Here is a 16,978-nt window from a genome sequence, read left to right on the forward strand (position 1 = left end):
GCCCAATACGTACCTAACTTCTGCCTTGTTTTCATTACAAACTCAAGGGTAGATTATGTTAAATAGTAATAATTACCACCAAGTCCTTTTGCAGACGTATTGTTCGGAAAAAATATGCAGTGCCGTTTAAATGCAGAAGCGTCTCCTAGACACTTCTCTTTAGACTCAATGACTCTACCGGCCCCTGAGGTCCTGTTTCTTGCCCCGCCCATTTCCTCTGAAGATCACGTGAACAACCAATAGAGTTCACACGCAGAACCGGTATAGTTCATACAGAGAGTTGCGATAGGGTGCGCACGCATAACCAATATGTTTCATACGCGAAACCGACATAGTGCACGCATACAACCAATACAGTTCAAGCGCAAAATCGACAGGTTACCCACATGAAACCAGTATAAGACGTGCATGAAACCAATATAGTGCATACGCAAATCCATTGTTAGACCGACACAGAACGCAAGCCAATATAATTCATAGGCAAACCGATAACATGCAAGCGTAAACCAATGCAGTTCACTCACAAACCAATAACAAATCGTACTGGAACCAGTGATATACACATGCAAATCAATATAGTTCATATGCAAACCAGTGCTATGCATATACAAACGGATATAGTTCACACACAAACTGATAATATACGGACACGAACCAATATAGTTCATATGAATGAAACCAGTATTGTACGCACGCAAACCAATTAAGTATGCATGCAAACCGATAGTAAATATTCATAAACCAATAGTGTTCACACGTAAACCAATAGATTACACACAGAAATATATGATTTATGGCCTGTTTGGCCCCTCATACAATTAGCTCCCTCTGTGCTGAAGAAGTGAAAGAGGGAAGTAAACTACAACAAAATAAGTGACGAGGATTTCTGCACCGGAGCAGAGCAGGGAATCGTCGTGGATTGTAGGAATTAATGGCGGTTTAGCACGCTGTCAACATCGAACCGGTACCATGACGGTGGAAGGCTTGTAAGTAGTAAAACTGGGCTGTTCGCGTTGAAACATTGTTTTTTTTTTTTTAAATAACCAAGTGCGCATCGAAGATTAGTTGCTGTCCGGGTCTTATTCACTTTGCAATCCTTCAGCGAGCTCTTGCAATCTCATTTAACTTCAAAACATATCTTAAGCGCTTAAAGTGGAAATTAAATCTCTGCTTTGCTGGCGTCTTGTTCCTCTTCGCGAAGCATCTTAAATTGTACACAATATAGCCTATGCTCAGTCCCCCTTGACCACATCGGGGTTTCGATTTCGTTCTTTAATGACATTGACACTGCGATTCATTTACCAGAGATTTTAAAGTGTTAGTTCAATGTCGCTGTTTCATGTCTGGCGAGGGTGAATGCACTCGTGTCCTGAGACTGCCATCCTCTAGTCATGGAGCCGATGGATGGAGCCAAAGACTCGAGATTGGTAAATGAAGACTTTTCCATCCGCTCGATATCAGCCAGATAAAGCCTGAAGTCATTATTCTTGCCTTATGAGCCCGGCAGTTCGTGTATGAGTGCTGACACTTCGTCCGAACTTGTCAACCTGGTTTTAGCAAAACAATTTTTCCTGTTACCGATCTTTCCATGGGTGCCACATATCCCGGATGGTCTGCGTATATGTTTGATGCACAGAATTTATTGTGTGGTTTTCCTAAATAGATTATCACAGTGGAATAGTTAGTATAGCATGCTATGCCACTTAAACCTATTACAAAGCTATAGCAATGTCATGTCATTTATGTATGATACATAAACATATTTCTGCTAGCCTACCTGCTGCAAAATTGCACCATTTGTACAAGACAAGTCGAGCTATTTTATGTGTAATTTATCACTTACCACTGTCTTGTTTTTTCTTATCCTCCTCTTCCTTTCTCTTCTTTCTTTTTTGGCTTCCTGAAGCATAATTCCGCTTCATGACTGCCGAGGAAGTTTTGTATTTTGCCGGCAGCAGAGATCGCGTGGTTGGCTGGCTGCTGTCAGCGAGGGGGGCCCCCTTGAGGGGGATCCAGACAACAGTGTCATTGCACTTTACTGCATTCATTATCAATGGGGCGCGCACACAGTTTGTCGCTGCATTTTATTCTTAACCAGTCGTTGTCTTGGGGCCCCAGGCCAGTTCGGGGCCCCAAGCAATTGCTTGGTTTGCCTGCCTTGTCGCGACGGGCCTGCCCTCACTCGGCCCCCGCCCTCCGCAAATCCGTCCTGACCCTGCCCAGCGCTGTCTTATAAAGAGCAAGCGAGCCGTAACTGCTGTCATTTACATGCACTGTGGAGTCAAGTGTTCCTAGACTGCTGTGGTTTATTTTTCTTTCCTGATCTTAATCGCCTTCATTAAACTACGCAGATTTTCTTTCTGATTTTTTACCACTTAGAAAGAACTGCCGAGTGCTCCAGATGAAGCCAATATCATCCACTTGCAGAGCCACAGCACCATACGTCACCGCAGTTTCAGACCCGCAGTTGTAGACCCGCAGTTGTAGACCCGGAAGTGACGTTTCAGGACTGACTTCGTAACATTACTTTCGGAAGGTTTCGGCAGGTCTCGGCAAGTAAGTCTTCTCCAAGTCAGAACTGACGTCACCGCAGTTTGAGAACGGAGAATCGGAAGATAACTTTTGGAAGGTTTCGGCAGGTCTCTTTAACATGTCGACAAAATTAAAATCGTTAAGATCTGTGTTATTTGAAAATAGTTTTTCGTTTACATTCATGAAACGAAATATACAGTATAATTACAATGTTTGCACCACGTTAGATTTTAGTAAAACGTTAATAATAAAAGTGATTACATTTTTTAAAGAATAAACATTTTAGCCAATCTAATATTTTTAAACATGTATGTGAAGAAAAACGGCAATACGTTATACACTGAATTATGCTATATATTAATTGCCTTACATTGAACTTCTCTAGTTTTTATCACTTATTATTATAAGCCACCAAAAAAATATTATTAATAACCCTAATGTATTTATATAGCACCCTTCCTATGCCCAAAATTCAGAAAGAACAACAAGACCTATATAACATTGGCTACAAATATCTCCACTAAATAAAGATAAATACAGGATATACAAAACATTCAAATAGAATAAAAAACAATAATCCAGACTAATATACAACATATAATACTACAACAAATTTTTGAACAAATAACATAATTTGTGATAAGGCAAACCCCGAGTACTTGGACAGATAGAGGGGGTAAACTGAAAGGGCAGAATGTTTAATGTCTTCCTAAACGAATGAGTTAAAAACAAATGAATGGAGTCGGCTGATGTCATTAATTTTGGGAGGTCATTCTACAGTCAGGGCGCTATATACAGCTGAAGGCCCTGCTGTCACCCACAGAGTGCAGGTTAGTGGGGGGCACAGAATGAGAGGACCTCAGTGGGCAGGTCAAGAACAGAATCTGATATTCAATCCTGTAAGACACAGGGAGCAGTGAAGCTGCAGGATGGCTGTGATGTGCTCGCCGTTGCCAGTCCCTGTCAGGACTCTTGCAGTTGAGTTTTGAATCAGCTGGAGCTGTGATATACAGTAAGATTAGAAGTGGCACCTGCCAGTAGTGACTTACAATAATCAATGCTGGATGTGATAACAGCAGGGACAAGATTTTCACCATTAGAAAAGGACGGGAATGAGCAAACATAAGAAATGTGACACAGGTGGTAGTTTCTTAATGTGGCTTACATGGCTGAAATAAGAAAAGGAGGAATCAAAGTGACACCGAGATTCTTTGCAGTAAAAGAAGGTCTGATGAGACCATCACCCAGAATGGCTGAAGAGGAGCTTGTTTTCTTAAGTTGCACTTTAGTGCCGCTTTGCAGGAGATAAGTTATGTTGCAATTTAATTTTAAAGTTTTGCTCTGTTCAGGTTTTAATTTTAATTTAATTTCACTGAAGCAAATTGTGAGCTGAGAAGGCTGTGATGAAGTGTCACTTTTAACATTGAAACAGATCTAAACATCATCTGCATAAAAATGATAAGCCAGTCCAAAGCTACAAATAACTTGCTCAAGGGGAAGCACAGAGGATGTCATTTCATTAACAAGGGGAAGTCAGATGGAGGAACTCCTGTGAGAAATTAAGGCATGAGGCTTACCCTGGACATGACATAAGCTGCATGGCCACAACGCCATATGCAATAACTTTTACTTTTACACAAACTGGGACAGGAGCTCCTCAAGATGAAGGTAACAATGCTTAGCTCAATAAGGAAAAATAAGCCAGAGCTCCCATCTCAACTGCTGGCCACACAGAATAGGCCAGTGAAGACCTTCACATTTGTATAAACAAATGACACATCCTTGGTGCACAATGTGACCTGCACAGAGAGAGGAGATTCCATGGCCAGAAATGATAATGGACGCTAATTCTACAAAAGAGGAGTGGAGAATTTAGACAAAACATTACGCTGGATGCTGGCCACAGACAATTTTTCAACGTATTGAACATCTCATAAAAATACTTTTGTCATCTGGGCAACCTTGAACCGAGGCTGGAACAGGGAGAAGACAGAGCCATCTTGAGGAGCAGAGTAAACCATTGGTGACACCTCACATGCTACTGGGATGACATGTGCCAAAGACCCCAGCATGTACAGCCATTGTGTCGATTCAACAGTCCAATCCACAGAGGAACCAATGATGGTACCTGTAGTGTGTATGCATAGTGAGTGTGTTTGTGTTTCTCACTGCGTACAGTTATTACAGTATTGTGTAGAAAATGAAAATATTAAATTCTGCTTGATAAACACATAGAATGTGATCTGAGAGTAAACAGGTTATTTACATTGCTTGTTAAACTAAAGTGACCTTCTGATTTAAAAAAAAGTCCCAATAGTACATACGTAGAAAAAATGTAATCATAAATTGAGATTCAACACAATTCTTTCATGCTTCTCAAAGAGAAATTAAAATATGAGGTTTGTAAACTACTGTATTTGTGAAGGACTGAAGTGTGAGGCTATCTAAAACTACCATTGAGTGTACTTCAGTAATGTGTTAGTGACTTAGAAAACCACAATATTACATTATTGCACATCAGCATCTTCATAATGTCCAAGACCTCAAATCTTTCACTGCTGTACCAAAATAATGTTCTGTCCTCCAAGGAAACCCTCAAAAAAACACTACATTATCTCCAAAAGGAGACATTTTTACTAATTTTCGTGTTTGTTCTGTGATGAACTATTTTTAAAAAATATTTTAAAGGAGCCTTTAGATAGCACTAAGTGGGCTTTAAATGAGCAATAGACCCAAAAAAAGACTTGCAGTTAAATTGTTTATTTTCAAAAACTACCCACCATCAAAGGAAAACAGAAAAATCAAAGTATTATAAACTGAAATCAACAGAGTATTAATGCACAATAAAATACAAGTAACAATCAATGTAGCAACAGACAATAATTATACTGATTCATTAAATATGCAGTTTACTTTAAGTTTCATTTTATCCCGACATTTTTGAGTGAAAAGTTCCATATCATCCCTAAACTGAAAAATAAATATAAAGGGTTCTTTTGCCAAAATTAAATCTTCAGTTTCAACTGTATCGATGATGTCCTGGAGAGCTCGGCTTTGGTCCTCCTCCTCCATCTCCAGAAAATGGGGCTCAGACACGGCACCTCTGAACAACTGTCTATGTTGGTGCAACCATTTTACTGCAGTGTGGAGGTCCCTTTTTATTAGTGGTTCCTTTAGATAAAGACCACAAAGAGAATTAAACAAAACATGTATTTCTACATGCCTATTTAAATAATATTAGATATTACATACAGTATATACCTCCTCACTGCTCTGGGTCTCATTCACACTCTCCAGTGCCCCTTTAGTGAACGCCTTTGTCCTGTAAGAAATATTCACACGTTAGCCAGAGAGAGAGAGAGAGAGGGGAGATACCTTTCAACAGCAAAATTCTCCAACAGAATGAAGCACCACCACCTCCTGATCAAGGGTAAATCACACTGCCATGCAGATGGAAAAAACAAAGTACATTAAAACCAGTAACAGATATTAACAAATAATCAGAGACATAAGTGAAAGCTTACAGCTGTGAAGTCAAATGGCATCCAAGACAAGGTGCAGAGCATACTGTGGAGCACACAAAAGAATTATCTTAAATTAATATTTAATCTATTTGCATACAGTACAGTGCACACTCTACTTATTGCAATTTATTTATAGTGATTCTAAAGAATTCCCAACCTAAAAAATAAGTTTCTTTGATTTTCTCACCATCAACATGAATACTCCACAATCCACTGACCCAACCAACTGCTGTGGAAGATTCTGAAATTGAAATGGATTCATATCACCTACTGCAAGTTACAAAAGAATGTCCATTACTTGTAGTCCTCTCAATGACATTCCTATAAACTAACCTTGTTTTTAATTAGTATCCATGTGCCTGAAGATATTCGTTTTGTCATGTTACTGTAACAAAACAAACAAACAAGTCTTACACATACAAATGTAAATATCCAATATGTGCTGATATTTAGGTAGAGTAAGAAAATCTTGATGTAAGCAGAATATAAGCACAACTTCTTAAAGTAGGCATGTGTTATCAATATGACGGCATTTTGCATATACGGGTTGGAAAATGGATGGATGGATGGATAACTTAAATATTTATAATATACACTTGAATTAAATAAAATATTGTAGTCTGGCAGTAGGGGCAGTGATAATGCTGTGATGGTCTGCAGTCTAAACCACATCTGTGGATGGCAAAACCTAAAATGTGTAACAGTATAAATTGTTATAATGTAGAATACCGAGTTAAAAGTATACAGTATGTACCAGTACTGGACATACATTAAAAATAAACTCTCAAATGAATTTACCTTCATGGAGAACTGCCTTCTTGAAATGACTCTTCAAATGCTTTTTTAATTTTTCCAGTTTGGAGGGCTTAAAAACATTACCACTACAAAAAGGACAATGGAACAAGGTGCAACATCTGTTGCATTGAGTCAGCAGTGGTACTGACTCTCCCAATTGAATAGTTATGTGTTTCTATAAAAATGACAAAAAAGCAGGATAGCTTTAGCAAGTTTAAATTCTGTATCTACAGTAATCACTCACAATACTAAATAACTGTTTTAATCAAGCAATCAAATTTGAATTATTTTGTGCATTTTACAATTAGTATTGTCACAAAGCAGCTTTAACTATTTCCAGGCCATAAACCTGGAGACAAAAATCTTGGTGTCAGTACCAGATTATAATTGAACAAAATAAAAAATGGTCTGTTTTGTTTTACACAAATTAAAAATAACATAGCAAGTTTAAAAAGAAAAGACAAAGGACAAATAGGAATGCAGATTCATTGTAAATTTTACTTATTGGACTGACTAAGCAAATATATTTTTATCCTAGATTTGAAGGCTGACAGACTGTCAGAATCTCAAACCACTTTGGCAGGGTTGTTCCTAAAACAGTGTGCTTTACAAACTACTGTTTTATTTCCAGCTACAGCTTTTTTTTTTATTCTAGAGACAACAAGATATTCCACTTCCTGTAAGAGTGATTGTAAGGAATTAAAAGGTAACTCAAATATTGAGATCCTTAACTATGCAAAGTGATACATGTGATCACCAGTACCTAATAATTCAATACAAAATACAAAATTTGCAGAAAGAAAATGTAAAGAAAGCAAAACAGGGGTGATATATACTGTTCATATTTCCTGGCTCTTGTAAGCTCTTCAGCCGCTGTATTTTGAACTAAATTAAGTCTGTTATCAGCCACAAAGCCTTATAGTGATCCATGTAGAAGTAATAAAAGCACAGATAAGTTATTCAGCATCATGGAATGCTAACATAATCTAAGTTTTGCAATATTTCTTAAGTAAAATGAAGACTACTCTAGATACATGTTTAGTATGTGTATCAAATGAAAGATCATCATTTTCATTGTAGATATATCCAAGTTTAGAATTAGTGCATTGTGAGTGATAGGGGTGCCATCAACAGACATGTTACATTCAGACTGACATTTTTAGCAGCTTTCGAACCAATGACTAGCACTTCTGTTTTTTTAGAATTCAACAAATGAAAATTTCAAGGAATCTACTTTCTAACAGGTAAACCTCTATTTTAGAACACTGAGATGGTTCATGTAGTTGATCAGATGAATATCATGGTCTATAGTATCAAATGTGGCACTTACTGTAGATGTAATACTATGGGCCTAAAAATGCAACCTTCGTCAGTGGAGTGCAAATCATTGAATACTTTGACTAAAGCAGTACCTGGGTGAAAATGTTACAAGAGATTACTTTTATTTGCAAAAATATAGAGAACCACTTACCTACACCTTTCTCTAAATTTCAGAAATACAAGAAAGATTAGAAAATTGGTCTATAATTTGATAGATCACAGTTAAAAAGATTTCTTTTTTTACATTAAGAAGAGGTTATTAGCCAATATAAATAATGTAGGTACACATCCAAGATTTAAAAACTAATTTATAATACTTAAATGTGGCTTACCAAAGAGAAAGAAAAAGATCTTTCACAAATGTAGTAAGAAAATGAAGGAAGATTTAGACTTGTTAACTAATGCACCAAATTCTGAACATTCAATTTGGGCAAAGGATTTTAATTTCTCAGCTTTCTTAAAAGCAACATCATTTGACACTACTTCACTGGCTAAATAAGAAAACATAATTTATTATAAAGTGGTGTAGAATTTTGAAGCTTATACCTAGATTACTTTCTCATTTGAAGACTTAATGTTCACTTCTTAACCGAATAGGAATATGTTTGTTTCATTTTCATTAAAAAGTCGCGCCCACCCCCCAAAAAAGAAAATAATTAAAAGTTAAATAAACACTACGTTAACATTCGTTAGGAAATGAATGGATGGATGAATACAATTTATAAAATATATTACAAACAACAAAACGAAACTTAAAAGATCTTAATTTAGGTTAAATATCGTCTTAAAGTATTGGGAATTTTCCGTTCATCAAGAACATAGACTGAACTTTGAGCAAAATGCATTTTTATCGTATTTTGCTGACAATGCAACATTAAGTGTCGATTTCTCCAGTTTTTACGAGGCAAACCACCGTAACCAGTGTTGCAGTCATTAACAATTAGCTCGCCAGCCAAAGATTACATACATGTAAACGTAAAGTTAACTTTTCAAACTGTTCTGAAAAACGTTTTGCAAAATGTACAGGTTTATAATTATATTAAGAATAACAGTAGTAATAATAATAAAAATAATAACAACAACAATACCGTGCTGTTTTCTGTCATATTTTGTTCGTGCTCAAAAATGCTGCGCTCGTGCTAAAAACTAAGACTTGTGTTCGATAAATGGAGGCGTTGTTTTCGCCTTGCCTAGAAATGGAAACGTCACTTCCGGGTCTAAAACTGCGGGTCTACAACTGCGGGTCTGAAACTGCGGTGACGTATGGTGCTGTGGCTCTGCAAGTGGATGCTTCTCGATGAAGCTGCTACCTCTGATCCTATTGGTTTTTTTAGGGTCTTTGGGTAAGTCTCAATAATTTAACATGGTCTGTCAAACTCCAAACGGTTAATTCCAAACATTTGCACGTATCCAGATGTGCTCTGTCGCTATAGCTGGGGGGGCTAATGAGCTCCGCTGTCAAGCGCCTGTGACAGTCAGACATCGCAGGGCTTTGGAGGTAAGGGGTCCAGTTCGGTTGCCATATAAAAGAGGTCTTTAGAAGGCACGCTCTGCAATTCCGCGAGTTCATCTACTACACAACTGTGGGTTTTTTTTAAACATTCTTTTATATCATTTGTTTAAAAAGTTCGCGAGACTGACTTGTCATCTCGAAATAAACAACCTTGGGACTCTCGGCGACTGCACCTGAAGTGTCAGTCTGCGGGTTTATCTCAGCCTCCTACGCTCTTTTCCGCTCTTCTCTATGCTGCGTGATTTTTGGACATACGACTGTGCCTTGGGATGAAATGTCTCTGTTTTCCCTTGAGTCTTAGGAAAGGCTAATACCGAGTCTTCAATTAACGTACTTAATATGTGGAAGGAAAATTGGGATTTCACTCGGCAGGGAAAACGTGAAAAGTTCACATGTCCGCTGGAGTCATGGTGTAGATTTCAGAACAGAACATTTTATGGTCTTTGATTTTCAAAGCGGTGTATAATTTAGATTGGATGCATAACAGGTGTCTAAAATGTTAATTTTAGTTATTCAGAGCTCCCCCAAATTCAGATAATATTCTCTGTATACCATGCTTTTACTGTTTTGTTCCTGTCGGATTTTTCTAATCTGTTTGCCGTGTTATGTTATGTCATCAGTGTTCACTGCGAGAATGTAACCGCGCTGTACTCTCTGTAGAGCAGAATGAATTATACTATTTTAAATCGTTTGAGTTAAACTTTGTGTATGCGACAGTAATTGATATGATCTTTTTTTTCAAGAATGTGCAGTTTTTGTTTTGAATGTTTTTTTTTTTTTTTGGCTGTAGGAATTGAATTGGCAGAATTTGCGCATGCGTATGTTGTGTTCACTGTCTTAATTCCAGAATTCCAGCCTGCTAATAATAAACGTTAGCTGACACATGCGGGCTCCGTATTGCTTTTATCCTCCGTGACACATTGCTTGTCACAACGCGGATGCTTCCTAGGTTTCCAACGGCCCGTGCCGTGATCACCGGTTGCAAAAGCAACACACCCAGATTTGTTTAACTTGAGGATTACTATACGCTCACCGGCGACTTTATTAGGTACGCCAGTTCAACTACTTTTTAACGCAAATATCCAACCAGCCAATCACATGGCAGCAACTGAATGCATTCCGGCCTGTAGACCTTGTCAAGACGACCTGCTGAAGTTCAAACCGAGCATCAAGAAAGGGGACTGAAATGGCTTTGAACGTGGTATGGCTGTTGGTGCCAAATGGGATGCTCTGAGTATTTCAGAAACTGATGATATGCTGAGATTTTCACGCACAACCATCTCTAGGGTGCACAGAGAATGCTGAGAAAAGGGGAAAATATCCAGTGAGCAGGATTTCTCTGGGTGAAAATGCCTTGTTTGGCCAGACTGGTCTGAGCTGACAGAAAGGTACAGTACCTCAAATCATCACTTGTTACAAGTGAGGTGTGCAGAAGAGCAGCTCTGAACACACAACACATTGAACCTTGAAGCAGGTGGGCTATAGCAGCAGGGGACCACACCAGGTGACATTCCTGTCAGCTAAGAATGGGCAACTGAAACTACAATTCACACCAAAACTGGACAATAGAAGATTGGAAAAAATCTTGCCTCCTCTGATGAGTCTCGATATCTGCTGCAGCATTCAGGTGGTCAGGTCAGAATTGATGTCAAGAACATGAAAGCATGGATCCCTCCTGCCTTGTATCAATGGTTCAGCATGGTGGTGGTGTAATGGTGTGGAGGACATTTTCTTGGCATCATCTGGGCCCCTTGTACCAACTGAATATTGTTTAAATGCCACAACCTACCAGAGTCTTGTTGCTGACCGTGTCCATCCCTTTATGACTGCAGTGTCCCCATCATCTGATGGCTCTTCCAGCAGGATAACGCGCCATGTCACAAAGCTCAAATAATCTCAAATTGGTTTCTTGAACATGACAATGACTTCAATGGACTCATATGACCTCCACAGTCACCAGATCTCAATCCAATCAGTCGGCTTTGGAATGTGGTAGACTAAGAGATTCACATCATGGATGTGCAGGAGGGAAATCGACAACAACTGTGTGATGCTATCATGTCAATATGGAGCAGAAACCCTGAGGAATGTTTCCAGCATCGTGTTGCATGTATGCCATGAAGAATTACGACAGTTCTAAAGACAAAAGGGGGTCCAACGCGGTACTAGCAAGGTGTGCCTAAAGTGATCCGTGAGTGTATGTACTACCACTATATTGTCCTAGGGGCTCTTTGTAGTATAATCTCTACAAAGGAATGAATTTCCACTTTGCCTTTATGGAATAGATATTTTGTATTGAGTCCAGATGTTCCCAAAATGAAACCATGTGTACTTTATATACTGTAATTGTCCTGCTGGAGATTCAGATGGCCATGTGACTGGACAGCTACTGAACACAGTTTTTAAGAAGGAGCAGTGTGTTATGAAAATGAAACATTTCAGCTATAGTAGCGCTTCAGGGGTCCCGGGAAAAAGGGTGGAAGGGGTGAGCAAGAGACAGGATTGAGGGTGGAAGCTGTTGGAGTCAAAGCTGTCTCTCTTGGTAGGCATGACACGGAGCAGCAGAACACGTTGAGCGGCAGTGGCACCCGTGACAAGGGTGCAGGAACAGCACGTAAAGCGAATGAGCAGCGGGTTCTGCAGTCATGACCATCAGAACAGTCTAGACAAGAAGAGTCTATTCAGCTCAGCAAAGTTCACCAGTCCTATCCACTTAATTTGAAGTGGAAGACGAGCAGTGTAGAGGAGTTCAACGAGTCTTAAGAGCGATTAAAACAAATGATAGAACAGCGGGAGTGCATTTGGAAGGCAATTAATAGACTCATCAATGATTCAAAGTCATTAAACATTTACTGGTTGTGTTCCTCCCATGGCTGTGCGGGGTACTGTAGGATTAGGTGTGTCAGTTCACAGCATTGTAGGTTTAGGTGTGTCAATTCACAATATTGTAGGTTTAGGTGTGTCAGTTCACAATATTGTAGGATTAGGTTTGTCAGTTCACAATATTGTAGGATTAGGTGTGTCAGTTCACAGCACTGTGGGATTAAGTGTGTCAGTTCACAATATTGTAGGTTTAGGTGTGTCAGTTCACAATATTGTGGGTTTAGTTGTGTCAGCTCACAGCACTGTAGGTTTAGGTGTGTCAATTCACTGTCTGCATGAAGTCAGTGCGTTCTCCTTGTGTTTGTGTGCACGCGTGTGTGTGTGTGTGTGTATGGGGCTTTTCTCCCTCTATATCTATGTCTATCTCATTTTCCCCGTCTATAAAGACGACTGTTTTCCAACAAGTGTGGAGCGGCAGGTGTGCCGTGAAAATAAAAGTGCAGCACACCTGGGACTGAACGAGAGGGACAAGCTCCTCGGGTGGTCGACACCCATCAGAGGAGGTCAGAACTTCCTGGAGAAATTACTGTAAACGCTGTATGTTCTGGATGCGGTGCTGTAGGAGCGGGTGAGTGGAGTTGGCTATTTTCACCTTACTGGAGTCCGGCATCGGTTCTTTCTTGGCACTCAAGTGACCACGGTAGTTTAACAGAGGAGTCCTCATTGAGTAGAAAAGCACGCAAAGATGGTCACCCCTGTTAGTGGACTGTTTTCCAATTCTTTTAGTGAGACTACAGTGAACATACAACACTGTGCTACACTGACCACTTCACTTCAACCCCTCACATCTCGCTTAACCTCCTCACGCTACTCCTTCCATTTTAAGTAAATCTCTTAACATGAACTACTTGCACTGGCATATAAGCAGTTCCGCGAATTCCGATATATGTTCCAGACCTTCAGCACTTTGGATGCTTCTTCTGGCTGCTAGAGTCCATATACAGAGATGTTAATTATTGGAGCGAATGACGCTGATCACATCAATATTTTGTCTTCATTTAACTCAGTTGGAATCGCCATTAATTTTACTGAATCAGCCCACGATCTGCATTATCTTGGACTCTAGCAGGTCATTTAAAGCACACATTACAAAGTTGTCCAAATCATTTTTATTCCATCTTAAAAATGTTGGGAAATTAAGGTGCTTTTTAAATAAACAGGATTCTGAGAAATTAATTCATACATTTACTTCTAGTAGGATTGACTCCTGCAATGTGGTGTTCACTAGATGTTCACATTGTTCTTTATGCAGCCTCCAGTTAATCCAAAATGCTGCTGCAAGAATTATTACAAGAACAAGAAAATACGAACACATAACTCCAGTTCTTAAATCCTTACACTTGCTCCCGGTTAAGTTTAGGGCAGATTTCAAAATCCTCCTTTTAACATATAAAGCATTAAATGGCGGAGGTCCGGCTTACTTGTCTGAACTTATCATGACTTACAAACCTGAGTGCACATTAAGATCTCAAGATGCCGGTCTGCTTAGGATTCTAAGGATTAATAAAATAACAGTGGGAGGTCGAGCTTTTAGTTACAGGACCCCTAAACTGTGGAGTGGTCTGCCTGCCACTATAAGAGATGCCCCTTCAGTCTCAGCTTTTAAGACTCACGACTTCAGTTTAGGACACCCTGACTAGAGCTGCTGATTAACTGTACAGACTGCATCTCTGTTGTCAGTCATTGGCACTAAAACATAAGTAACATGATAGTTATAATTTGATACTAACCCTCACCTATTCTGTTTCTCTTCTCGGTATTCAAATGTGGCACTTGGTGCCTCGGTCCACCTGCCAAGTTGTTTAGCCTGCCTAAGGTAAAGTCATCCCTGGTGGAGGATCGCAGGAATTGTCGGGTAGAAGGGTCCTTTCATTGCATTGTCTGGCCCAGCGCTGTTTCAGATGTGGAATGGCCAATAGGGGCAGGCAGCTCAATGGCAGAGGTCTCCAGGACTCTAAACAAATCCAAATCATATTATGGGATATCATCTACTGTCAAATTCTGCTCCGTATTTGTAAAATTTTTATTTTTATACTGTATTGAGGATTTGTTCTGTTCTGTGTATTGTATTGTATTGACCCCCTACCCATTGCACGCCCAACCTACCTGGAAAGGGGTCTCTCTTTGAACTGCCTTTCCTGAGGTTTCTTCTATTTTTTCTCTACAAGGGTTTTTTTTTTTTGGGAGTTTTTTCTTGTCTTCTTAGAGAGTCAAGGCTGGGGGGCTGTCAAGAGGAAGGGCCTGTTGTGCCCATTGTGGCACTTCTTGTGTGATTTTGGGCTATAGAAAAATAAATTGTATTGTATCTGGCGAGGCATGTGGTCTCCAGCTGGTCTCACTGGACCGGTCGGCAGAGTTTACACAGGTAGCTTCTGAGGCAGAGGGGGAAAACACATCCTGCTCCGCAGGGCTACATCAGCAGTTCTAGACCTGCAGTTATGGGATGGAAGTTAAGGTTGGAGGTTATGATTTTGCCTTCAAATTCATCCACATACACAAAAAAGAATCGGGAAACACTGGTTTGGTTAATTGGTGTAATTAAATGGACTCCATTGTGATTGTCCAGTTTCACTGCGTATATTCTTTCTGGCTTCTGCCCGGTGCTGCATTGAGCTTTATGTGAAGACAGGACCATCTTAACACACGAGCACTCTGGGCAGTTGCCGGGGGGCCCCAAAAGCATAGGGACCCCATGCTAATCTATGTATGTTGTTACTTTCTGTTATTAAATACTACAGTATACTATACTAAACTTTAAATATTTGTAATTGTGTTACAAGTGGACATTGGCATTTGCCTCTAATTTAGTATCACTGTCACCTCTGCAACCTCACGTGTATGCACGTGTACGGATCTCACACACTACATAACGTAAGTGTATATGTTAACGTCACTTCAACTCAATTTTCTGCAAAGAAATTTCACAAATGTTTGTGTTGAACACTTGGTTAATAATAAATAATTCACAGTAACTTCATACAGTGCCATCTCTGTCTGTATGGTTTACCAATTGAGTGTCATTTATATGTTGACATTGGTACTCATGTTATATTGTTCAAACATTTATGTTGATTAATATTTGCTGTAACAGCATGATTTCTAATGTTTAAACACTGATTTTGTTGGAAGTCTCAATACAATCAATATATGTTTAATTTAATCGACCATTGATATTTTTATTCCTGTGAGAGGTTGTGTAGATAGGGTCCCCAGTGCACTGCTTTGCAAGGGGGCCTATAATACTGTTAAGATGGCCCTGTGTGAAGAACTGCAATCTTGAAATATTGGTAGAAATTGTTTTTTATAATATAAAAAATGGCTTTGTGTTCTCATGGTGACACCATAAGCGTTAATAAGGGAAATGTCATTTTCTTTGTCTTCTTTAAACAACAAGAAAAGTAATGCATCTATGTGTTTTTCCTCAGCAATTACATTTATATCAAAGTATTTATATAAACCTGTTATCCCACCTTTAATGTATACTTGAGTTGGCAACAAACAGAATACTATAGACACTCTTTGTATTCAAGAATTAAGCATAAATAAGAATAAACCACGCAATTACACGCATCGTATGGTCACACGGGTTGGGCTGCTATTTCATTTCAAGTGATCCCATGAACGAACGCATGCTAAGGAGAAGTGTTCATCTCATCTGCTGGTTTGCTACTGCTGGTGAGCTGCGTGTTCTGTTTGTCGCTTGTCTTTGTTTTAAGAGCTGGGAGTGCATGAAGTGTGTCTGCCAAAAGCTTTCCAGCAACTGCTAGGTTAGATGTTTGTGAACTTGTTTAAAATGTTGTCTCACTGCCTTGTCTTGCAGGATGTCAAATTGTCTTCCGAGAAGATCACGTCTCGTCTCCCTCCCAAGATTTTTGTTTTATAATAGTGAGATGTAAAACTAGAATCGGTTAAATATCATTTAACGTCTTTTGTTTCCACTGGATCTTATTAATATAGGTTCTTTATATTGATGAAATTTGTTTGTATTGGCTCTCCTTTGTATGTTTTGCTTTGTAGAATTGATTAAAAAGTTTTCTTATTGATTGGGTACAATAAGGACTCTTAGCTATTAGAAATTATTATTTGTCTTTGAAGAAATGATTAGTACACATGCATCTCTTTCCCTCGGCTAACATCTCCTAATACTATGTGCTCTTATGGCTGCTAAGACATGTGACCTGAAATGTGAGATGGGTATCCCGATTGCTGCTGCCTCTCTAACACTCAGAAACAACAATTAAAATACAGAAACACACAACCTGTCGCCACAGCTGCAATGTCAGGGGGCCCTTCCCCTTTGGTTCAATATACAGACAGCATTGGCAACAGCAAACTAAATTTAATGTAATTATAATAACCATACAATACTGAGAAAATCAAAGTACATTGAAAGAATATAACACATCTCAAG

At 39.1% G+C, this 16,978-nt stretch overlaps 1 protein-coding gene and 1 long non-coding RNA gene across 4 annotated transcripts in view; one reads left to right on the plus strand and one right to left on the minus strand.

Moving 5' to 3' along the window:
* Positions 1–813: 813 nt before the first annotated feature.
* LOC120514711 (nectin-2-like) overlaps positions 814–16,978 on the plus strand; it is a 35,385-nt gene continuing 19,220 nt past the window's right edge. The window contains exon 1 of one of the 2 annotated variants that reach the window (XM_039735223.1): positions 814–986. Coding sequence is in view for 1 of the 2 variants with exons in the window: in XM_039735222.1 (XP_039591156.1) it covers positions 9,469–9,514 (46 nt within the window). In the remaining variant the exon portion in view is untranslated. Of the gene's footprint in view, positions 987–9,445; positions 9,515–16,978 lie in introns of those variants that run through there. The other variant, XM_039735222.1, reaches the window with a different exon arrangement.
* On the minus strand, positions 6,074–9,237 carry LOC120514712. Of its 2 annotated transcripts, none has more exons than XR_005630505.1 (4): positions 6,855–9,237; positions 6,390–6,441; positions 6,244–6,297; positions 6,074–6,099 (listed from the first exon to the last, which is right to left on the minus strand). It is a non-coding gene; the product is annotated as an uncharacterized LOC120514712 (long non-coding RNA). The 2 variants fall into 2 exon arrangements; XR_005630506.1 differs by having other exon boundaries at positions 6,214–6,297.

This window comes from Polypterus senegalus, chromosome 14, assembly GCF_016835505.1.
Source record: "Polypterus senegalus isolate Bchr_013 chromosome 14, ASM1683550v1, whole genome shotgun sequence".
In the NCBI taxonomy this organism is placed as follows: Eukaryota; Metazoa; Chordata; class Cladistia; order Polypteriformes; family Polypteridae; genus Polypterus; species Polypterus senegalus.